We start from the raw sequence: 20,206 nt of genomic DNA, 5'->3' as shown, positions 1-20,206 counted from the left end.
GATCTGTCTCCCTGGGCTTCTCTAGAGCTCTTGCTCTCCCTGCCAAATAGCACTCGATGTGATTTGTGGATGTTAAATTTTTTTTTTTTTTTTTTTTTTTTTGCTGGGGGAGAGGCAGCCTTTGGGTGTCAGGCCCTTTGTTATCAGGGTTGGCTGGGAGGGGAGCCATCGTGTTCACCGTTCTTCCTGAAAACCGACATTCGAGAGCTGAATTTGGCAAAACCCGCTGAGCTTGCAGCTAACCTGTGAGCTCGGGAGCAGGGCAGCGTGCCGCAGAGGGCGAGCGTGTCGTGCTGCTTCCTCCCAATGTTTGCAAATTAGCTTCCTGGAGCAGGAACTGGGATTGATTGGAGTTTCCCCATCCCAAACATCTGGTCCTTCCCCTGCTGCAGCGCTCTTCCCTCTTGCCTTGGATTCCCAAGGCTTTTCAACCAAACCAGGCGTAGCTGAAGCGAGTTGGGCTGCTGTGCCCTGCTTGCTCACGCTGGATTTTTTAGGAACTGGGGTTCAGGTGTAAAAAAAAAAAAAATAAAAAAAAAAAGAGAGGGTTCACGCTGGTTTGCTGGTACTGCACCAGGGACATAAGCTTGGGAGCCGGGAGGGTGCCACATACAAACCCTGCACCTTCTCCCCGCTGCTCAACTGCCCCCTTTTCAGACAACAAAAGCCCGGACGGGCAGCAGCCGGCTGAGGATCTGCAGTTCTCTGCAACGTCCTCTTGAGACCGATGAGGCTGAAGGCAGGGTTGTTGCGGGGGGAGAGGAGTCCTTTGGTGCAGCATCAACTGATTGATATGCTGGACGGGGAGGCTGTGTAAGAGAATGGGCCATTTGCAGCATTTCCTGGTGCTACAGCTGGTGCGATCCAGCGCCTGGCTCCGGCGTGGGGAGCGGAAGGACGTCAATGGCAAATTAAGCAAGTCCGTTGAATAGGACTAATGCGTGTTGCAGCTGTGAGCTCCCCGCATTGTCTGCCGGGCCGGTTGGCACGTACAGGCAGCGAATCTTGCCTGCAGTAAGAGCCAGGCTGTCAGGCATCTGGGCTGATCTCTCGCTGGGCTCCCAGGGCATCTCTCCTGGGGTGGTTGATCGTCAGCAGTTTGAGTGCTTTGCTTAGTGCTTTAGCGGAGCCTGTTCTTCTATAAACACCCTGCCCGCAGCTCGGCGTGTCTCCTGCACTCCTGGGATGAGCTCACGGGAGGCGGAGGCGTGCTCGGCAGAAATACCTGCCTGAAACCATCCTGGAGCAAATCAGGGGTATCCTGCAGAAAATAAATGGTGTGCTCGATGGCACTGAGGCAGGAGCCTGCAGGGCAGGAGCTGACTCCCTTAACTCTGTTGCACCCTTTGTGTCGGGCACTGTACAGGGGAGCGAAGGGTGGGCACGGCTGTGGCACGGGCTGACCGGGGTGGTTGTTGGTCTCTGCCTCTTTCAGTGCCAGGACTTGATCTCCCAGACGTCGTCGCCCCTGAGCCAGAACGACTCCTGCACGGGCAGATCTGCCGATCTCTTGCTGCCCTCCGGGGACACTGGGAAGAGGCAACACGACCGTGGCACCGAGGTTGCTCCCTACTCCAGAGCTGAGCGCTACAAAGCACAGGTCAGTGGGTGCTTTTGTGTGTCCTGGGGGCCCCTCTGCTCAGTTCAGTGCAGACTCACCCCCTCTCTGGAGCCAGCAAGGAGTTAGGGTGATGCATGGAGAGCCAGAGAGATGGTGAGGCACCACTTCCCTCAAGCATTAGAGCCAGAAGCTTGTTTATGCTTCGGTCTCACCTTGAAAACGGGTGACTCGCAATTCCATCAGCACTGGCACCTTCACCCGCGGCGTGCTGCCTCCTCCCAGCCCCTGTGGGATTTGGCCGTTGCGAACCTCAATTGCCTCAACCTGAAGAGCCCTCCTGGGATCTGTGTTTCAACCCAGGTTGGACCTGCTGTGGCTTCACATCCATGTTTCTTCCCTTCCAGGAGGACCGTCGGGAGTCAAAGCTGACCCTGCGCCCGCCCAGCCTGGCTGCACCATACGCCCCAGTCCAAAACTGGCAGCACCAGCCGGAGAAGCTCATCTTCGAGTCCTGCGGGTACGAGGCCAACGTAAGTGGCTTTTGGCTTGTGGGGGCGGTGAGGATGAGGAGGCTCTGGGGTTGGGCTGTTGCATGTGGAGTTGTCACACTTCCTCCCCCTCCCTGGGTGACCTGTCCCTGCCCAGCCATGGCCGTTGGCTGCTCACGGGGCTGTGGCGTTGCCTTGGGGTTGGCAGCGTTCCCTGCTTGAAGCCTTTAGGATGTCTGGGTGCACGTTAACATCTCCCCCTCTTCCAAACAGTACTTGGGCTCCATGCTGATCAAAGACCTCCGAGGGACAGAGTCTACGCAGGACGCCTGTGCCAAGATGAGGGTACGGAGGCCCCGGGGACAGGGGGGGATTCACTCACACCCAGTGGTGCCTGATGTGGAGAGGGGAACGGGGAGATCTCCGTGATTCCCCAAACCCTGCAGGCTGCCCCTGTGCAGAGCAGGGACCCCGGCCACCTAACAGGCTGTGCTGCTGTCGCTGGTGTGAACTGGCCCTCCCCAGCACTTTTCCCCGTAGCTGGAAGGTCTGTGCAGTAGGAGGACGGGTGCTTTCACTGGGGAAAGGGGTCCTGGGTTTGCTTCAGGTCCCCGTCCCTTCCCCTCTGCTTCCACCAGGAGCAGGCTTTCCTCCTCCTGGTCCAAGACCCTCAAAGCCTGCCTTTGTGGGGCAGCAGCTTGGGGGTCTCGGGGGTGGGCTGGGGCGGTGGTGAAGAAGGGAGCATTTCTTCACAACTGGTCACTTGAATGTTCTTGTTTCTGAAGAAATCCACAGAGCATATGAAGAAGATCCCGACCATAATACTGTCCATCACGTACAAAGGGGTGAAGTTCATCGATGCCTCTAACAAGGTGAGCTTCAGCTGCCTCAAAGTTGGTGTCTGGAGGGACGAGACCTGCAATCCCACCTGCCTGGGGGGCTGCATGTCTGATTTAGTGGCTCCAGAAGCCACAGCTGATCCTGAGGAACCCAGGTTCTCAGGACTAGAGGAGACCACCAAGGTGCTGATGGTTGCCTGCATGCCAGAGGCTTGCAGACTGGCTGCTTGTGGACCACGTTGCCATTTATTCTGACCACGTTGCCGTTTAATCCTACCATGCGAGGGAGCTAGGGGGTCTGACTGGGAGACCCCCCCTCCCTGCCAGTACCTGTTTTGCTCCTTGCCCCTGGTATGCGCTTGCCACGACCACCGTTTGCCGGGTGTATTTGCCATCCCCAGAAAGGTGACGGGTGCTTGTGGTTGACCCCGGCAGAATGTCATTGCTGAGCATGAGATCCGGAACATCTCCTGCGCTGCTCAGGACCCCGAGGATCTCTGCACGTTCGCCTACATCACCAAGGACCTGCAGACCAGCCACCACTACTGCCACGTCTTCAGCACCGTGGATGTGGTGAGTGGGTTATGGCATCTCTTCTCCCAGCGCGCTGCAGTCCTTTTGCAGTCCGTTTGTTTCATCACTCAGCTTTACTGGCGTGTCCTAGACCGGCCCCTTCTAGGGCTCTTCTACCTGTTGTACCCTAAAATGTTCCTTTCAGAGTCCTGAATGGACTCAAAATGCTTTTACTTTGGAGCTCTGTTGACAAAGAGCGTATTTGTCTGGCTTCATTACGGCAGTCTCCAGTGCTGAATAAAGCAGGGCAGGAGATTTTCCCTCCTGGGGAATATGCCATGAACAAAACCCTAATGCGCTCTCAATTATGTTGAGTGTAATAGGCTGATTTAACAGCTTTTTAATTCACTGAGAGTGTGAAAGCATAACTTGCCTTTATTCTTGGGCAGAAACAGCTGTACAAGACACTCGGGCTTTTTCTCTTTACAATACAAAACGCTGCTGCACCGCGATGCTTACGGGGCTGTAGCGGGCACCTCCGGCTGGGGCTGTGCGAGCGTGGAGGCACCTCGGTGCCGGCTGCTCCGCGGGGCAGGAGCTCAGCGCTGCCCAAGCGTGCAGAGCAGCTTTGCCAGGGATACAGCAGGATGTGACCCGCTAACGGAAAGGCGATGGGCTCTGCCGAGGTCGTGACTCCAGAGCAAGCTGCTGAGCGCACGGACTCTGCGCGGGGCGAGGTAGCTCGTACGCACCTCACGGCTCTGTGTTTTCTGTGCTCTCTCCAAAGAACCTGACGTACGAGATCATCCTCACGTTGGGGCAGGCGTTCGAGGTCGCCTACCAGCTGGCGCTCCAAGCCCAGAGAGCGAAGCCTTTGGGTGCCGCAGCAGGAGAAATGATCGAAACAAAATCTTCCAAACCGGTGCCTAAACCGCGAGCCGGCATGAGGAAATCTGCAGTACGTATGTGCGGGCCGGCGGGCTGCCGGGAGCGATTGGCGTGGTCCGAGCTGGGATTTCTCTTGGGCACCACATGCTTAAACCTCCCCCTTCGCGGTGGGGGGACCCCAGATGTGGACACGGTGCCTGTAGCTTCAGGCACCGCTGCTGTTGCAGTGTCTGTGGCTCTGCTGGCAATCCTGCTGCAGCGCTAGGGCTTCCCCTGGCAGGATGAGGGCAAGCAGAGGTGGAAATAGCCCGGGTGGGATGGGGCTCAAGTGCCCTGCTGGGTCCAGCACAGCTTCCATGGTGCAAACCCTGCAGAGCCGCAGTAAGATCAGTGGGTACCCTGCGGTTTGCAGCGCAGGAACGCCCCTGTAGCCAAAACCAGCCAAGGCTGGAGCTGCTGAGGAGCAAGGACTGCTGCATAAGCCATTGCCTTCCTTTAATGTCTCCTTTTGTCTGTGTTCTGCTTGCTCCCCCCGCTCAGGTGCCGCTCCCTCCCGACACTCGCTGTTGTTACTGTCACACCTGTACAACACACCGCCCCTCCTACCTGCCGCTGCAGTCTGTTAGTCCCGGAGCCAAGGTCTTTACCCTTCTTCCTGCCATCTTCCATAACGAACCGACCCGGGCTGCCCCCGCTGCCGCCGGCCCGCCTGCCTCCCCGCTTCCCGCGTCCCCTGCTGTGGTCCCGTGTCCCACCTCGCTGCTGTCTTCCCTTCCCGCTCGTTCCAGGGCCGTGCCATGGGCTCAGCTGAACCCCAGGGACAAACCGCTCGTGGCCGTCCCCGCTGATGTAGAGCGGCAGCTCTCAACTAACTGCGTTGCTCTTTCTGGTGTTGTTAACCTTCCAGTAGGATCCTGATTTAGGAGGACAAGAGGAAAGAGCCTTGCTTGGTCAGGAGAGTAAATCACGTTAGGAGCTCACCTGCCAGGAGCTGTCTCCCTCTCTCCCTTTTTATTTTTTTTTTTTTGTAGTGCCATCTTTATAGCGCTGAATTTTTCATGCTTGTTTGTGAGATGAAGTGAAGCTGTCGCTAATGGTAACAGGGGCTCGCAGGCCTAACTCAGGAAGTCATCTCAGGGTGCTGGGTTGAGACTGACGTGGCTAGACGTGGTTTAGCTGCGAAGGACTCGAATGCCTCCCCAGTGAGAGCTGCTTCCCCGCACACGTGCACATTTTTGGGACGGGCGTTAGGCAGAGCAGCAGCCTCTCCGTGCTTTGAATCCCTACTTGTTCCAAAGCACGGGTGACCTAATGTGCCCTTTCTTTCCTTATTTTCTAGCTGGAGCCCCCTGAAGTGGACCAAGACTCCCAGTCTCATGCCAGTGTCTCCTGGGTCGTGGACCCCAAACAGGACTCCAAGCGGACCCTCAGCACTAAGTATGAGACCACTATCTTCTAAAGCAAACACACCCCGTGTCCACCTAGTCTAACCGTGCCTTTGCGATCTGATCTGTCTGCTGTTCTAAACTCCCTCTTCCTCCAGCTGCTCGCACTGAGCCCCGCGTAGGCACTACGTCAAAGGCAGCAGCACTTAGGAGACTGTAGACTTAAACAGCTTTTGTACCTGATCACTACTGAACACTGTGAATTCTCCTTACTCGGAAACAAGGGTAACACGCTGTTAGATATCCGTGAGGTGGGAGGTGCAGAGCGATGCAGGCTGGGGGAAGCGGAGATGTGGATCCAGGAAGCCGCCTGCCGTTTTCACGTCTTGCCCCTCGCTCTGGCACTGTGAATCCCTGGGGCAACGTGACACCCCCCAGGCCTTTTTTTTCTATTTCACCTTCTTATCCTTGGACTGATGGAGACCTCTTGTCTCTGCGGTGCACGCACCCCCTCCTCCTAGATCCTCTCCTTCCCGACTGAGCCACGGCTGCGTACTGTTCCAGTGAACTCACCCCTCTTTTTACCTGCCATCCGAATCGACACTAACCACTGTGATGCTGTCTGCAAATAACACGCGTTCACTAGATTTCCTCACGGGGACCCTTGCCCGCAATCTCTCCTCTCGAAGCCTGGAGCAGAAAACCTGCTCCGATGGGAGCACTGGTTTGGGCCGGGTCTGATGGTTCCTACTGTGAGTTTGTCCCCTCTCGGAGATAGGCCTGGGTTTGGCTGCATGCATTTCAGTCCCGTGTAGGATTTTCACCCCCCTGTAGTCCTTCTGTTTACACTCACCAAACTTCCCGTGAGCTATGGCCGTAGTTCTCACCTGGCAGATTGTAAAGAGGTTGAGCTTTTAAAGGCACATGTTGTTAGCCCCGTGTTGGGAGAGAAAGGTGTTAGAGAGGGGCTGGATACCATCAGAGGTCTGATAAAGCAGGCGGAGCTCTGCTGCATTCAGCAGGCTCACTACGGTTGTGCTAAAGGGAGAAATGTGATTGAAATCAGTCTGCTGCCGATCCCAAAGCTTGTTTTTAGTCGACAAACCATTGCACGGTGAGGGCTATAGGGATCTTGAAACATCTGGCACCTTCCATCCTTGAGAGCGAGGATTTCGGTTAGAGACAGCCCTGCGTCAGCGGGCACCTCTGCCTTTTCTGGCTGTTTCTCAAGCGTGCGTGTTTTTCCTCTGGGAAAACGTCCCCATTTCCGTGTAACTCAGTAGAAGCAGCTTTTCATTCCAGAATATGACTGGGAATCGTTTGCATGAGACCACAGGGCGCTTGGCACAGGTCAGAGCGGAGCTGGGACAGGTCTGGGAAATGCTATACAGCGGCTCATGACCCCGTGAAAGCCCCAGCCCCAGCCATCCACGGTCCTACCCCTGGTTCCTTCACTTGCATTTGCAAAGCTCACCGAGATGAAACTGAGGAGGAGGAGGATCTGATGAATAACAGCCCTGGCAGGCAGGACTCCTGCCCCGGTGCTGCTTCTCCCCGACTTGCTGTGCGTCCAAGCAGCTTTGCCTCTTTACCTCAGTTTCCCCACGTACGGGATGGGGACGTACTTACCTACCTCTCGGGGGCGTGGGGCTCGCTCCGTTTTGCAGAGCAGTTTTAAGACCCTTTAGTGAAAGGCGCTGTGACTTCCACACCGTGGCAGCAAACCCCCGACGCTCTCCTGACGGGTGAAGTACTTCACTCGCACGGACGGCCTCGTAGCAAAGCTGCGTCTTGGAGCCCCCCCGGCCCCTCGCAGGCAGCGGCCGTGCGCCTTTCCCAGCAGAGGGCTGAGCAGATGGGGCAGCGGGAGAGGGGCTGCAGCCGTCCGGTAGCTGGGCTGCACAAAGCTCGCTGCTCTGCGCCTTGATGCGAGCGTCTGAACTCACCGTGGGGTTTGCATCTTGGCAAAATCCCCTCGCAGCCCGGTTTTGGAGAGCCGGTGGTGACAGTGGGTCTGCGTTAGAGCTGAGAAGGGGTGGACAGCAGCTACCTGCTCTCCTCGGCCCGAGGTGTCCGGGTGGACATTTGAGATGTAAACAGGGAAGAGGATGCACTCGGATCTCCAGTAAAGCTCCATTTCCAAAATAACTTTTAGAATTTACCCCAAATTTCCTTTTGCAATCACCAGTTGGCATCAGCAGGGAGCGGTCGGAACAGCAGCCCCAGGTTATTTGTACACCTGGTATTTAGGGGCTAGAACAAGCTTGGCTGAGTTTTGCCAGGGCTTTAGAGCTGACAGCTTCTGTTTCCCCAGACCTGGGGTGAAATCTGATGTTTCAAAATCTTTATTTAGCTCTTTCTCAGGAACGGGTTCCATCTCCCAAGTCCTTTGTGGCACCGAGTGGCAAACTGACTTCAAAATAAGGGCCAGGCTAGCGAGAACCCAAGAGAGAGGACTAAAAGGGTTGTCTAAAAGAAGAAAAAAAAAAAGGAAAGCTCCGTCTAGTGCATACATTTCATATGCCATGGAGCCCCTTAAGACAGAGCCAGCGCCCCTCTGCCTGAAGCCCCCCGAAGCAGAGGTCGCGCTGCAGTTGCCCGAAGGGCTGCAGTGCCGTCCTGTTAGCCCGGGCACTGCGGGAAGCGGAGTCTTGCTGTGCCTGAAGTGCTCAAAAAGAGGTTGGGTTTGGGGTTGAGCAGCAGCTTCCCAAGCTGTAAGAGTGCCCTGAGGGTCTCTATATCCTTCAAAGAGAGAGGGAATTAATGAGAGGGACGGTAGCACAGTTTCTACGTGTAAGCATTTACCGTGCAGTTGCCCACACATACGCCAGATTTTGGAGGGTCTGAGCTCTTGCGTCTCCCCCTGCCTTCAGCTGGGAAGGGCGGGTTCCTCAGCACCTCCTAAAACCGGGCCACTAGAGCATGTGCCTTTCTAAGGGTGACCGTCCACCCCCAGCTGGGGTCACAGGCAGCCCTGCCTAAACGACAAAGCGTCCGCTGTGTCCCCCTAACCCTCACGGTTGTGTCCCATCTCCTGGCTGTACGCCTCGTTCTCTCCCAGCGCTGTTTTTGTATGACTCGGAAATCATTCATTCCATTATCTTCCTTTCTGTTTGCCTCTGAAAAGCTGATCTCCGGGCAGCTGTCTCCTACCACGGAAATGTAGTAACGGGGCAGAGACCTAAGAAGCAGTGGCCCGCTGACACGAAGATCATCTCCATCTGGCACTGGTGTCTGCCTCGGAGTGGGTGCATTGGCTGCTCCAAAAAGTGAGGGCTCCCAAAGCAGAGGGGGGAAAGGGATCCCAGCCACCAGCTGAGAAAAGCAGCTCTCTCCATTTCTAGCAAAGGAAAGTTGAGACTTCCGAGGCCGGGAGCGATGTCACCTTTTCTAGTTTGAGACAAACATCTTTCGACCCGTTTCTTTTTGGTTTTTTTTGTTTTTTTTTTCTTAACGTGCGAAATGATGCAGAGCAAATCCAGCTCACGGTTTCAATGTAGCACTGCATTTTTTTGGTGAGGAAAAAAAAAAAACCCAACCAACATATATCCTTATTTACTGAAAATCCACGCAGTCCGGCAAGGAGTACAATAGAAAGTCTTAGCAGTGGGAGTGGTGTGCGCATCTCTAACGGTACTTAAATTTGCTTCAATTCTGGGTGAACAGTAGAGAACGCCAAATTCTTGGAAATAACTTCCTCCAGCGTGAGAAGCCTTGCAGGGTAAGGCTGCAGCCGTTGATTTCAAAGCTACTCCACGCGCTTTTATAGCAAATGGAAATAAGGAAAAATAAAAAGAGTCTGCAAAGGATCTTTCACCCCAGAGTGGTTGTGGCCAAGTATTACCGAAGGTACAAAGCTTGCTTCCCCTACAGAGAACTGTTGCGTTGCAATACTTGACGTTTCTATGGCAAAGACACAATTTCGTCCCATTTACGCACTGACTACCTGGAGACGACTCCCTTCTCCAGCCTCTTGTGCACCTGTCTTGTTTTTAAATGCAGTTATGCCCTGAAGGGTTGGGGTTGGTTGTTTGGTTTGTTTTTTTTTTTTTTTTAAAGTATATTCAATTGTGATTTAGCACTTTTTTGATACTAGCTCGTTATTTAATGAGTGCAACAGTTTCAGAAGATGAACAAATAAGGAGTTAAATTGTGGGCATTACACCGAAACAGTTCCTACCCGAGGATAAATCATATCCACCCGAGGGTGGCTTGGCCCCCACCTAAGCCCGGTATCCCCAAATACCACCATCTCGAAGGTGCTGCGTGCTTTTCTTTCGAATTACCAGAGTATTTAACAGTGATTTAATTTGGCTGTGACTGATGTGTTTTCACAGTCCTGTTCCCCTCAAGGAAGAGACGTTCAGATGGTTGTGACTTTAATTCTTCAGACGCAAAAATGTAGCGCAGCGCGTTTGTTGTAATCTCGACAGGCGCTGGAATGGTTGGGGGTGTGGGACCCTGCTGCTTTACTAGAATGATATGCCCGAATCATTTCTGTTTAACTCCGGTTGCTGCTGTACGTCAGGATTTCATTTGGTCTCTCCAGCCAGTGAGGCTGGGAGAGAAATGAACCGTAATCCCAAGGGCATAGACCTGTAAATTATTAGGAGGGGGAAGTGGAGTTTGGGTTTGGTTTTTTTTTTTTTTTTAAGTTGATGAATTTAGGAAACCTAACATTCCTTGTTATGCATATGTTGCAATTCATGCTGGTGTAAGTGTAAATATTTGGTGTGTTGGCAACAAGTCTTTTTGGAGAGATTGCAAATTGAACCTCTGCTTGGGAGGAGGGACACCTTTCTTTTTTTTTTGATGCATGGAGCTTTTTGAAGGTTGGCTTGGAGGTGATGTGGTGATGAAGACTCCAATCTTCAGGGGACTGGGCTCGGTGACCCTGGTGGTCCTTTCCAGTCCTGCGTGTAATCCTATGGTTGTCTTTAGTGATCCAACAGTTCTTTAGCCAGATGCTCTCTTTCTCACTCCATAGACAAAGCAATTGTTTTGGCAGTGCGTCTCCCCTTTTCTTTCCATGGGTCTTCTCAAGGTACTTGCATGCTGGAGGCTGATCCTGGACCATGCCAGCTACTGACTCCCAGAAATCTGCGAACCATCCATTGCACAGTATTCCGGCTCTTCCTCCCTGTGAGGTTTTGCAGGATCTGGAGGAAAGTGCCCTCAATTTCTGGTGCTGAATAGGACTTTGAGTCAAAACGCATCTGCTGGGTTACCTGCCTGGGAAAAGGTGGTGCTGCCCTGGGCCTTGCTCCCCTTTTTAAGGACAGATTGTATTTTACAGACATTGGTTTATGGCATGAGTCCGGGCTGAGAACTCTAGACAGGTAAACTAATGTGCAGAGTTGTCTTTTTTTTTTTTTTTATATAGGAGGGGACAATTTTTCCTTTCAAATTGAAGCTGCTTTATCCTTTTTCATTTTGTATTTACAAAAAAAAAGAAAAAGCTAATCTTAGCTGTTCAGCCATCTTTGAACTTTTTAGAAGAAATTATGCAACTTTTTGCGGGGTACGTGCCTGTCCCCCTCCCAGGGAAAAGATGCGGCACCTTCCGGCTGTACCTGTAGTGAAAAGTCCGTACCTTCCGGAGGCTGCTGGGACACAGACCAGATGCCAAAGTCCCTCCGCACACGTCCAGTTCTGTGTGCAGCTGGAGTGGAGTCAGGTGCTTTAATGCTCTTTCCGCCCCACTTCAGAGGTTTCTAGCAGCAGAATTTCTTTGCCCTGGCTTGCTTCTGCTCGTGTCATTTCCATGCAATCGGATCTTTATTTTAGAGCAAGCACAGGGTTTGCAACGCTGTCTTGTTGCAAACGGTCTCCCTTTTAGGTCTCCTATTGGCGTTACTTAGGGCTTTTTTTGGGGCTTTTTTTTTTTTTTTTTTTTTTTTCCCCCAAAAGGAAGTAACTGTGCTGCTCTTGCAAAGTCGATCTAGTTCAAACATCCCAAAAGGAAGTAACTGTGCTGCTCTTGCAAAGTTGATCTAGTTCATTTTTCTTACCCCATGGAAGAATAACCTGAGATTCCCTAACAGGGCAGAGAACAGTCGAGTTCAGTTTGCAACGTAGACATTTTTGCTAATTGTGATGTATGGCAGTGGGACTGATTTGTAATACAAATGTTATTTAATCTGTCTGTATTTTGATACTTGAATTTCCTTTTATTTCCTGTATATACAATTGTTAATCTGTTCAAATTTGTCTGAATTTTAAACATCTTGTGGTACCAAACATAACCGATCTGTGCAACAACATAGACTGACCTCACTACAACAAGGCGAGATTGTAAATATTCCTGGGCTTCCAGCAGTCGTTTTGTTGTTTTCATAATTGTACAACTTAGAACAGACTGAATTAATAAACAACCTTAGACACACCCTCGCCCCGTTGTCACCTCAGTGTTGTACCAAAGCCTCCTGGTCACCTGTGGTAGAGGAATGCTGTTCCCATCGTCGTCAAACAGACCTGACCTGCGAAGGTAAGAGAAAAGGGGTGAGGGCAGGCGGCTACAAGGCGTTTAATGAGCTCCGTCGGGCACTGTACCTGCACCTCTCTGCTTTGTAAACCCAAGGAACAAGAAAAGCGTCGGAGCGTAGCGCAGAGGATACGCTGCGGTTGCAGAAGCAGAGCACAGGACACCAGGAAGCTGGGAGCGGTCCCGCTGCAGTTCTTCGGCAGCAGAACAGGGGTTCGTGCTGTCCCGAGGCGTGCAGGACGGGGAGCACTGGCTGCCGAGCAGTCGCTGCTCTTTAGCAGTTAGTCATAAATGACCCCAAATACTGAATATTATTATTTTTGAGACAAACTAATTTATGCATAAAAACACATCCACGTGTTCTGTTAAAAGACAGACCGACCCCCAGCACACCGCTCTCCAGCCGCTTTATGTGTGTTCTCCTGACGATGGTGAGAAAAAGCTCATCTTTACCCCCACTAATGTACGTTTGGGGGGGCTGTCAGGACCCTGATTTACTCCTGATAAACACTAAAATCGCTTTTCTGCAGCACGGCAGCAAGTGGTTCATGTCACAACTGTAACTGCTTCAGCAGCCATTGTACACAGTATTTACCCAGCAATGATTTTTGGTTTGCCAAGAAGTAGGACGTTTTCATTATGTAAAATTAGAGCAAGAAATCCAGCCATTTAAATACAGGCTAAAGTTCAGATTTTCATGTCAAGTAAAATCTAGCTGATGTGAAATACTAAATACACCAGGGATTGCTAAATTTATACCATATGTTCCATTTCTAATAATTCAGTAAGTCAGGTTTTCAAGCTAACATTGAAATACATTGAGTGGGTTTAATGATTTTAAATACCATGTGGCTTTATCAAATGCAAACAGCGTCCCTGGGCTGTGACTAACGTTTCAGCAAAGTAGGTTACAGGCAGAATTAACACCTTGAATTAAAAAAAAAAGCCTAAGCTGCACTGCAGTTTTATGAGCTCCGCACCCCACTGCCTTCCCCACCAAATAAGTGGCAGGTTTTTGGGGGGAAAAAAAAGCCACTACCTTTTGTGGTGGAGAGGTTTATTCGGATACTGACATGCCAAGAGTTGCTTCCCAGTAGCAATGGTGGCCACGGTGGATTTGTCAGATGGATTTTTACGAGCTGAGGCGTGACTTAAGAAACTGCTGGAGAAATGTGTTCCACCCCTGCCCGGTGCGTGAAGATAATCAGAAAGAATCCATCCCCGTGCCCAAGTCTGGTTCTGCAGCCCAGAGAAGCACCTTCTTGAGAATTCCTGAGTAGTAACGTCCAAACACCTGCCTGTTGTGGTGGATCGCGCTTCCAAACCTACGCCCAACTGCCAGCAGCTCTTCCTGAATGGGATCAAGGCCCTTTGAGAATTCTGTCCATCAGGGGAAATGAAAAGGCCGAGGAAGGAATGAATCCGCAGCTCTGTAGGGAGCAGAAGTATGAAAACAAAAATTAAATCGACCTTTGCACAGAAAGCTAGCGTTGCGGCAAAGGCTTCCTCACGCAGGAGTGGATCTGAGGACAAGTAACACTCTAGATCGGGGACACCGTGGATTAACATATTCCTCTTCCAAATACTGAGCAGACGAAACAGCACCCAGCACAGGAACCGAGGTGGAACTGTGACCCAAGGGGCATACTCAAGTATCGGGTGTACTTGCTGCTTTTTCGCTTTGTCCTGAGGAGCTGCTTCTAATGATGGCTATTGCTGGGTGCTGGGCTGAAGGACTTAAGAATGGTCAAAGCCATCAAAACTAATGTTAAAGTGGAGCAGGTCAACAGTAAAGATTTTTTTTCACCCACTCTGAGAGTTTTTGTACTGCACTGAAGCGTCAAGCATCTTAGAAGCGTAATGGAATATAGAACTTCACAGCCCTGGATTTATCTTGCCTGCCACAGCCGCATTTTGAAATTGAAAGCATTCAAGAAGCCTCTCTGAGGAACACAGAGCTGAGATTCAACTGCCCGGCTGCTTCAGATGTTCTTGCACTTGAAGTGAGTACGCGGAAAATGTAGATAGCGGCCAAGAGTGCAGGCAAGACACGGGTTTCATTTTTAGAAGCGGAGGGGGGAAGGCCGTCTAGTCCCGCAGCTTCTAACGCCGCACCGTCAGTGAGTCATTGCCATCACACACTGCCCAGCCTGTAGTTCATCGAGGTTTGATTTAGGCTATTAATTCAGCCGCCTGATTTTACAGCAAAACAAAATAGCCTGCTCTGACATGGAAAGAATAAACCCAAATAAACAGTGTGGTGGGGTCCACGCGGGCTGGGAAGGATACTTAACTAGCTGAAGCAGTGGGCAGGAAGAGCCTCACCTTATTTTCATAGCTGATAAAAGCTACTCTCCCATGTGGAAATAATCTTCCCCATAGTGTACTAGGTGCCTGTGGCACCGCAATATGATGTGGAGTTAGCGTTCAGAGTACTAGTAAAAGGTCAAAATAACCAGCTCTTATCCAAACCATTTGCATAAATATTTTGATGGAGCAGCATTATAGGGCAGCTGGTTAGCTGAATACCAAGCAGTGCACTCCCTAGGGATAAATATTATTTCAAGATCTTAGCATGGTGCTTTGCTACAGCCAGTGATTAAGCTCTTGCTCTACAGCCTAGCCTGAAGATTGCAACACTACCTAGGAACAGAGCTTGCACTTGGGCTTGTTCAGCTTTTAGCAAGGATGGGAGGATTTAGGAAATTTTTTCAAAGCAATTACTGTTTGGGACCAGAGCATTTCAGGGTGGAATAGGAAAATCAAGGCAGTTTCTAAACCTGGCTTTCCTGACCCTCCTCTCCTGCGCAGACCATGTGGAGGGGCCGGATACTGAACTCCACTCCCACCCTCAAGCAGCAGTCCTGCTCAATGCAGGGAGTTTGCTTTGCTAGTACCGATCCTAGACCCGTCCTGCACGCTCCAGGGTCATTAGCCTAAACCTAAGTTGTGGCCTACAAGCCAAAGTGGCTTCAAGGTTGAGCTAGACAAAAGCTAAGAGACTCACTGATGACACGCCGGACTGCATTGCCCTTGTCCGTGATGGTTTTTATCTGGCCTTTCAGGGAAGCACATTTGTTGGTGGTAAAAGGTCCTGCAGACCTCCTGGAGCACTCGGTCACTGATGGCTTCTAAAGCTTCTTCATCCCTAAATCATGCTAAGGTACATGCACTCCTGCCCCGACTCCCCCGGGCTGGGGAAGGGGTCTTGCAGGCACAGAGCAAGGAGGGGAGTCTCTCCCCATGCCTGTGGGGCGTCAGCACCGCCAGCTAGCGCAGGACACCCAACACCCAGCCAGAGCTCTCTGAACCAAGCTTTCCCTCCCAGCTCTTTGGCCAGCAGTAGGCTGCCCTGCGGCTGACTCATGAAATAGCGATCAGCACTACTAATTCGCCCCTCTAATCAAGAAGGGACTATCGCTCTACAGAGTTAACACCCGGCTGAAAATGCTGGCTGGCTTTCCCCACTCCTTGCAGTAGACCTGTTTTTGAGTGCCTGCATACTCACTCTTCTCCTTCCAGAAAAGAAAACTCGGGAGTAAACCACATGGTACAAGACAGCCCTTCCAAGAGGACCTCTGTTACCCATTTCAGCCTAGCTACAAACCCAGGTGAGCCACACAGGGGGCTTCCACACATGCCCCAGGCCACTAGGACTGCAGCTATGACCATAAGCTGATTCACCTGCACTTGTACCTCCTGCAGGCAGGCCTGATCCAGAAACAGTGTCTGTGAACAGAAACCAGATCAGCCTGTGGGGGTAGAAACAGCAGCTGTGATAACTCAGCAGATCTCAAGCCATGGAGCAGGGCTGTAACATCCCTGTGAAGCTGAGGGGAGGCAGCTGCCTGGCAGCAGGGAAATTTAGTTTTATGAAAAATCCAATTGGTTTCACATAGGGAAAAAACACGTGCAATGGTTTGCGTGGTGTAGAGGAGACAGAGAATCTGGGCAGTTCTTTCTATAGAAGATGCAGAACCGTTACGCTTCTTTGTTTTGTACATCTTTATGAAAATGCTGTAAAGGCATCCAAGCACTCCTCCTACCTCAGGGTATTCCTTTTGCCCAGGCTGCCAGCAGAGCAGATCCATGTATCCTCCGATTCAGCACGGATGTGAGACTTGGCACAGTTGCGCTACTGCTGACGGCCCCCGGCGAGCGTGCGGCAGGTTGAGCCGCAGACTGCAGGGCGGGGTGGTGGCTGCGAAGAGGATGCAGACACTTGGGCTGCTGCTTTGCACAGCCATTGTCTTGTGCGATCCAGGCTATCTGCAAGGGGGTAACAAAAATGGATGTTTGCTAAGTCAGAAAGAAGTGGGTATGCTATACTGCAAGCTGAAGGGGACGTGCATTTGGAAGGCAAAGGCATCGTGCTGGCTCCTGAAACACCAGGGAATGGCTTACCCCATGGCTAACATAAAATATTAATGTCCTGTTGTCAGGGCACAGGGTTAGGCTACTGAGACTGGTATCCGGAGAACATTGTATTTCACAGAGGATTTCAGTCTCCAAGAAGCACCTTTAATGGAGTCTGATGAAGGAGAGAGGCAGCCAGGGAGAAATCTACAGCCTAAGCAAAAGAAAAGTCTACATCAAATGCAGGCTTTCCTCTTTAAATACGCCTCCTAACATTTTGCTCATTCCTCTGAGGATCTCAGAACACTTTAAACTCGTGAGAACTTAACGGTTCCTCATGAGAAAGCTATCGGCTCTGTCTTACGCACACAGAAATTGAAGGCACACTAAGTAACTTCTTTTCTGCAGGGTATGTTAGTGAAGAGCCTTGAGGAAGGGACCCAGGAGCCCGCCAGCTTTTAGAGGCATTTCTCTCGCCTGTTACTGAGCACGTGATGAAAGCATCACCTTTGGAATACTAAAAGTTCCCTTTCAGTGCTTTACTAGCTCCTGTAGCAGTAGCAGTTCTCCTTTCCCTTCCCCTCTGACTTACTAGGCAGCTTATCCAGCAGTTCCTGGAATTTCTTCCGTTCGTACTGGACAGTGTGGTCTTGCAAGTGGGTGCGGAGGCTCTGGACGGTAAAATTCAGCATACCCATTTTCATCAGGCCCAACACCTGGAAAATCTCCCTGGGATGAGACACAGTGAGTTGAAGGTTTAATACCACAGCAAATGCTGCAATTGGGGCCATTTTAGAATGCTGAGAAAGGGGAATTCAGATCCTCTGACTTGATTCCATTTTCTCACAAAAGGTTGCTCAGTCTAATTGGAGTGGTCCCTAAAAATTATTAGATAAACCAGATTTACTTCATTAAAGACTCTTCTACTGTCTAAATTGCAGCTGGGCAACAGGAACATGTCTACATTGAAAAAAAATAAGGAAGTCAAAGCCCAGAATGCACGAAAGGGTCCTTGAGCCCTAATTCCAAGGTGGTTTCCTCTTAACCCAATGTTTTATGGTTGAAGGTTTTGCCGGTCCGTGTAGACAAAGGTCAAGCCAGCATCACCCACCTGAGAAGCTGAGCTGGGTCTGTCAGGCTTTGCAACGCTCGTACTTCCTCATCTTGAACGGGCACACACAGCCCTGCCATTGTGCCAAGGACGTACACGGTGAGACCATGGACATCCAGAGCCCCGTGCTCAGCCTCCCGTCTAATCAACTCCGTGTCCAAGGCCTCTTCAATCTGGCTCCGCAGCTGGTTGTGCCGTGGCAGCAGCAATGATAGCAGGGCCTGCCCAAAGAAGCAGGGGTCTCTCTCTGTTCCAGGAACTCAACAGTTCTCCAGAGTCGCTCAAGAGGAGTCAAGGTTGGCCTTGTATTGAGGCTAAGCTAACATCTCGGTGCACGCGCTGGGTTTGGCTGGGGTAGAATTGATTTTCCTCACAGCAGCTGGTACGGGGCTGTGTTTTGGATTTGTGCTGGAAGCAGCATGGATAACCCCGGGATGTCTTTGTTCCGGCTGAGCAGGGCTTACACGGAGCCAAGGCCTTTTCTGCCTCTCAACTCACCCCACCAGCAAGAGGCTGGGACGGGGGTACAGCCAGGACAGGGATATCCCACACCATATGACGTTATGCTCAGCATATAAAGCTGGGGGAAGAAGAAGGAAGGGGGTGATGTTCGGAGTGATGGCATTTGTCTTCCCAGTCACCATTACACATGATGGAACCCAGCTGTCCTGGGGATGGCTGAGCACCTGCCTGCCGAGGGGAAGCATGGAATGAATTCCTTGTGTTGCTTTGCTGGTGTGCATGGCTTCAGCTTTACCTATCGAACTGTCTTTATCTCAACCCACAAGTTCTCTCACTTTTACTCTTCCAATTCTCTCCCCCATCCCACAAGGGGGGAGTGAGCAAGCGGCTGCGTGAGGCTCAGTTGCCGGCTGGGGTTAAACCATAACAGTGCACAAATTCTGGGGCACGCAATCACTTTAAGGGAACGCTCGACTCTAATGACTCACTTCAGGATGTCTGGTTACTGCTTCAAACCTTGCAAAACCTCCTTTACTGTCATGCATGAAAGAAGGGAGTTACCTGTCTGGATCTGGTTTTAGTGCTAAACCATGTTCTTAGTCATTTCATTGTACACTTAAATAGCAGATATAGCTCCTCATATGCCTGAAGAGGTGTCTTTGTATAGAGAATTGCAGTTTTTAGCCAACAGTTCAAATAAAGGCTTTCCAACCTTTTGGTAAAGTATGTGTTTTAGAGATCTGGGGCCAGAGAATGAGTTTTCCTCTCAGACAGGTTTTAGAAGGGGCAGTTGTGTAATTTGGGCCTCCTTATAAACTAAAAGGAGCCTATTTTCTCCTCCCTCTTATGCATGTTCACATAGGAATACTGGATGTAAGGGGTAAGGTGATGATTCAGAGAAGACTCATTCTACAGTAACCCCCTTCTCTGGTTCAGGAAAAACTCGCCTCTTGTAACTCCTGCAGCAGCTGGATTGCCCAGGCGTAGTTTTGGGGACTAGCAGAGAGCTGTTCCTCCAGGCTGTCCCAGAAGGCTTTGTGCAATGTCTCCTTCACTCTGTTTTCCAGGCTAAGAAAGAAGAGAGGATGGGAGGGGTTTTCTGTTATTTTCTATTAACATCAGACAGCCACAACCTCTCAGTTCAATGGGACTGTTCCTCTTGGCTTTCATTGCAGCTCACGTCTTTGGATATTTTCTTCTCTTAGCCTTTTCTCCTGTCTGGCAGCAATGCACCTCGCCTTTCCCCAGCTCATGGAAATCTCTCTCAACCTAAATTCCCTAGCCTGCTAAAGTGGAACTCCTTCCTTTCAACCCTGTTCATAAAATGCAGCACTTTTAACTGGTCTTAAGGGGTAAAAGAGCATAGCGGTTTTCAAGGAAACTCTCCAAGCCCTTGGAGAAGATCAGCAGAATGTTTTTCTAGCTCGCGTTTGTTTTTGCAACGAGATGCCAGCCACTTAAACAGATCTTTAACTAAAACGTAGGCACCTCAGAGGAGATCTTCACTGCAAAGTCTGCTGTGTTCAATGTCAAACTCACAGCTTACACAGCTGAAGCCTCTAAACCTTTCAATGTTAGCGAGTCATATCTGACCCTCATTGTATTTAAGAACGTCTTAGTAAATCATGAGGCAATGAATAAATAAAATGAGCTCTGACTTTTCTTTTTATTTCAGGAGCTATCTTATTTTTTTGTTACTTCTACACTCAGATCCAAACCCTCCTCCTTCCCACACTCTCACCTGTTTTCTGTAATGTGACAGAAAGAAGCCAAGCCTGAAAAAGAAAAATATATATAAATATGTATACCTTTTGGGGGAGAAGCTGGCTGCTTGCACTTTGAAGTCACTGCCGAGTACAATTTCGTGCACAGTGGTCAGTTTGGAAATGTCATCAGTTATTGCTGTAGCTCATTCGCGGAGGGCTGGCTGTAATAAAGAAAAATATATATAAATATGTATACCTTTTGGGGGAGAAGCTGGCTGCTTGCACTTTGAAGTCACTGCCGAGTACAATTTCGTGCACAGTGGTCAGTTTGGAAATGTCATCAGTTATTGCTGTAGCTCATTCGCGGAGGGCTGGCTATAATAAAGCAGGATAAAAGCGAACGAGAGAAGGAA

General features: G+C 50.8%; 2 protein-coding genes across 2 annotated transcripts in view; one reads left to right on the top strand and one right to left on the bottom strand.

Annotated features, from left to right (window-relative positions):
- The window catches only part of ANKS1A (ankyrin repeat and sterile alpha motif domain containing 1A), a 98,860-nt gene extending 87,812 nt beyond the window's left edge, over positions 1-11,048 (top strand). The window contains 7 exon segments of the mRNA XM_009638194.2: positions 1,436-1,600; positions 1,966-2,091; positions 2,323-2,394; positions 2,835-2,921; positions 3,324-3,461; positions 4,189-4,359; positions 5,629-11,048. Coding sequence (XP_009636489.2) covers positions 1,436-1,600; positions 1,966-2,091; positions 2,323-2,394; positions 2,835-2,921; positions 3,324-3,461; positions 4,189-4,359; positions 5,629-5,748 — 879 coding nt within the window. The 3' untranslated portion in view covers positions 5,749-11,048.
- A 581-nt stretch (positions 11,049-11,629) lies between these two features.
- TCP11 (t-complex 11) overlaps positions 11,630-20,206 on the bottom strand; it is an 11,097-nt gene continuing 2,520 nt past the window's right edge. The window contains 13 exon segments of the mRNA XM_035893733.1: positions 11,630-12,153; positions 13,198-13,538; positions 13,541-13,588; positions 15,166-15,248; positions 15,250-15,316; positions 15,713-15,887; positions 16,205-16,255; positions 16,257-16,340; positions 16,342-16,427; positions 17,107-17,243; positions 17,626-17,846; positions 19,035-19,155; positions 20,050-20,143. Coding sequence (XP_035749626.1) covers positions 13,363-13,538; positions 13,541-13,588; positions 15,166-15,248; positions 15,250-15,316; positions 15,713-15,887; positions 16,205-16,255; positions 16,257-16,340; positions 16,342-16,427; positions 17,107-17,243; positions 17,626-17,846; positions 19,035-19,155; positions 20,050-20,143 — 1,343 coding nt within the window. The 3' untranslated portion in view covers positions 11,630-12,153; positions 13,198-13,362.

The sequence above is a fragment of the Egretta garzetta genome, unplaced genomic scaffold (genome assembly GCF_000687185.1).
Source record: "Egretta garzetta isolate BGI_Z169 unplaced genomic scaffold, ASM68718v1 scaffold105, whole genome shotgun sequence".
In the NCBI taxonomy this organism is placed as follows: domain Eukaryota; kingdom Metazoa; phylum Chordata; class Aves; order Pelecaniformes; family Ardeidae; genus Egretta; species Egretta garzetta.
This window is presented reverse-complemented; position numbering and strand designations above follow the sequence as displayed.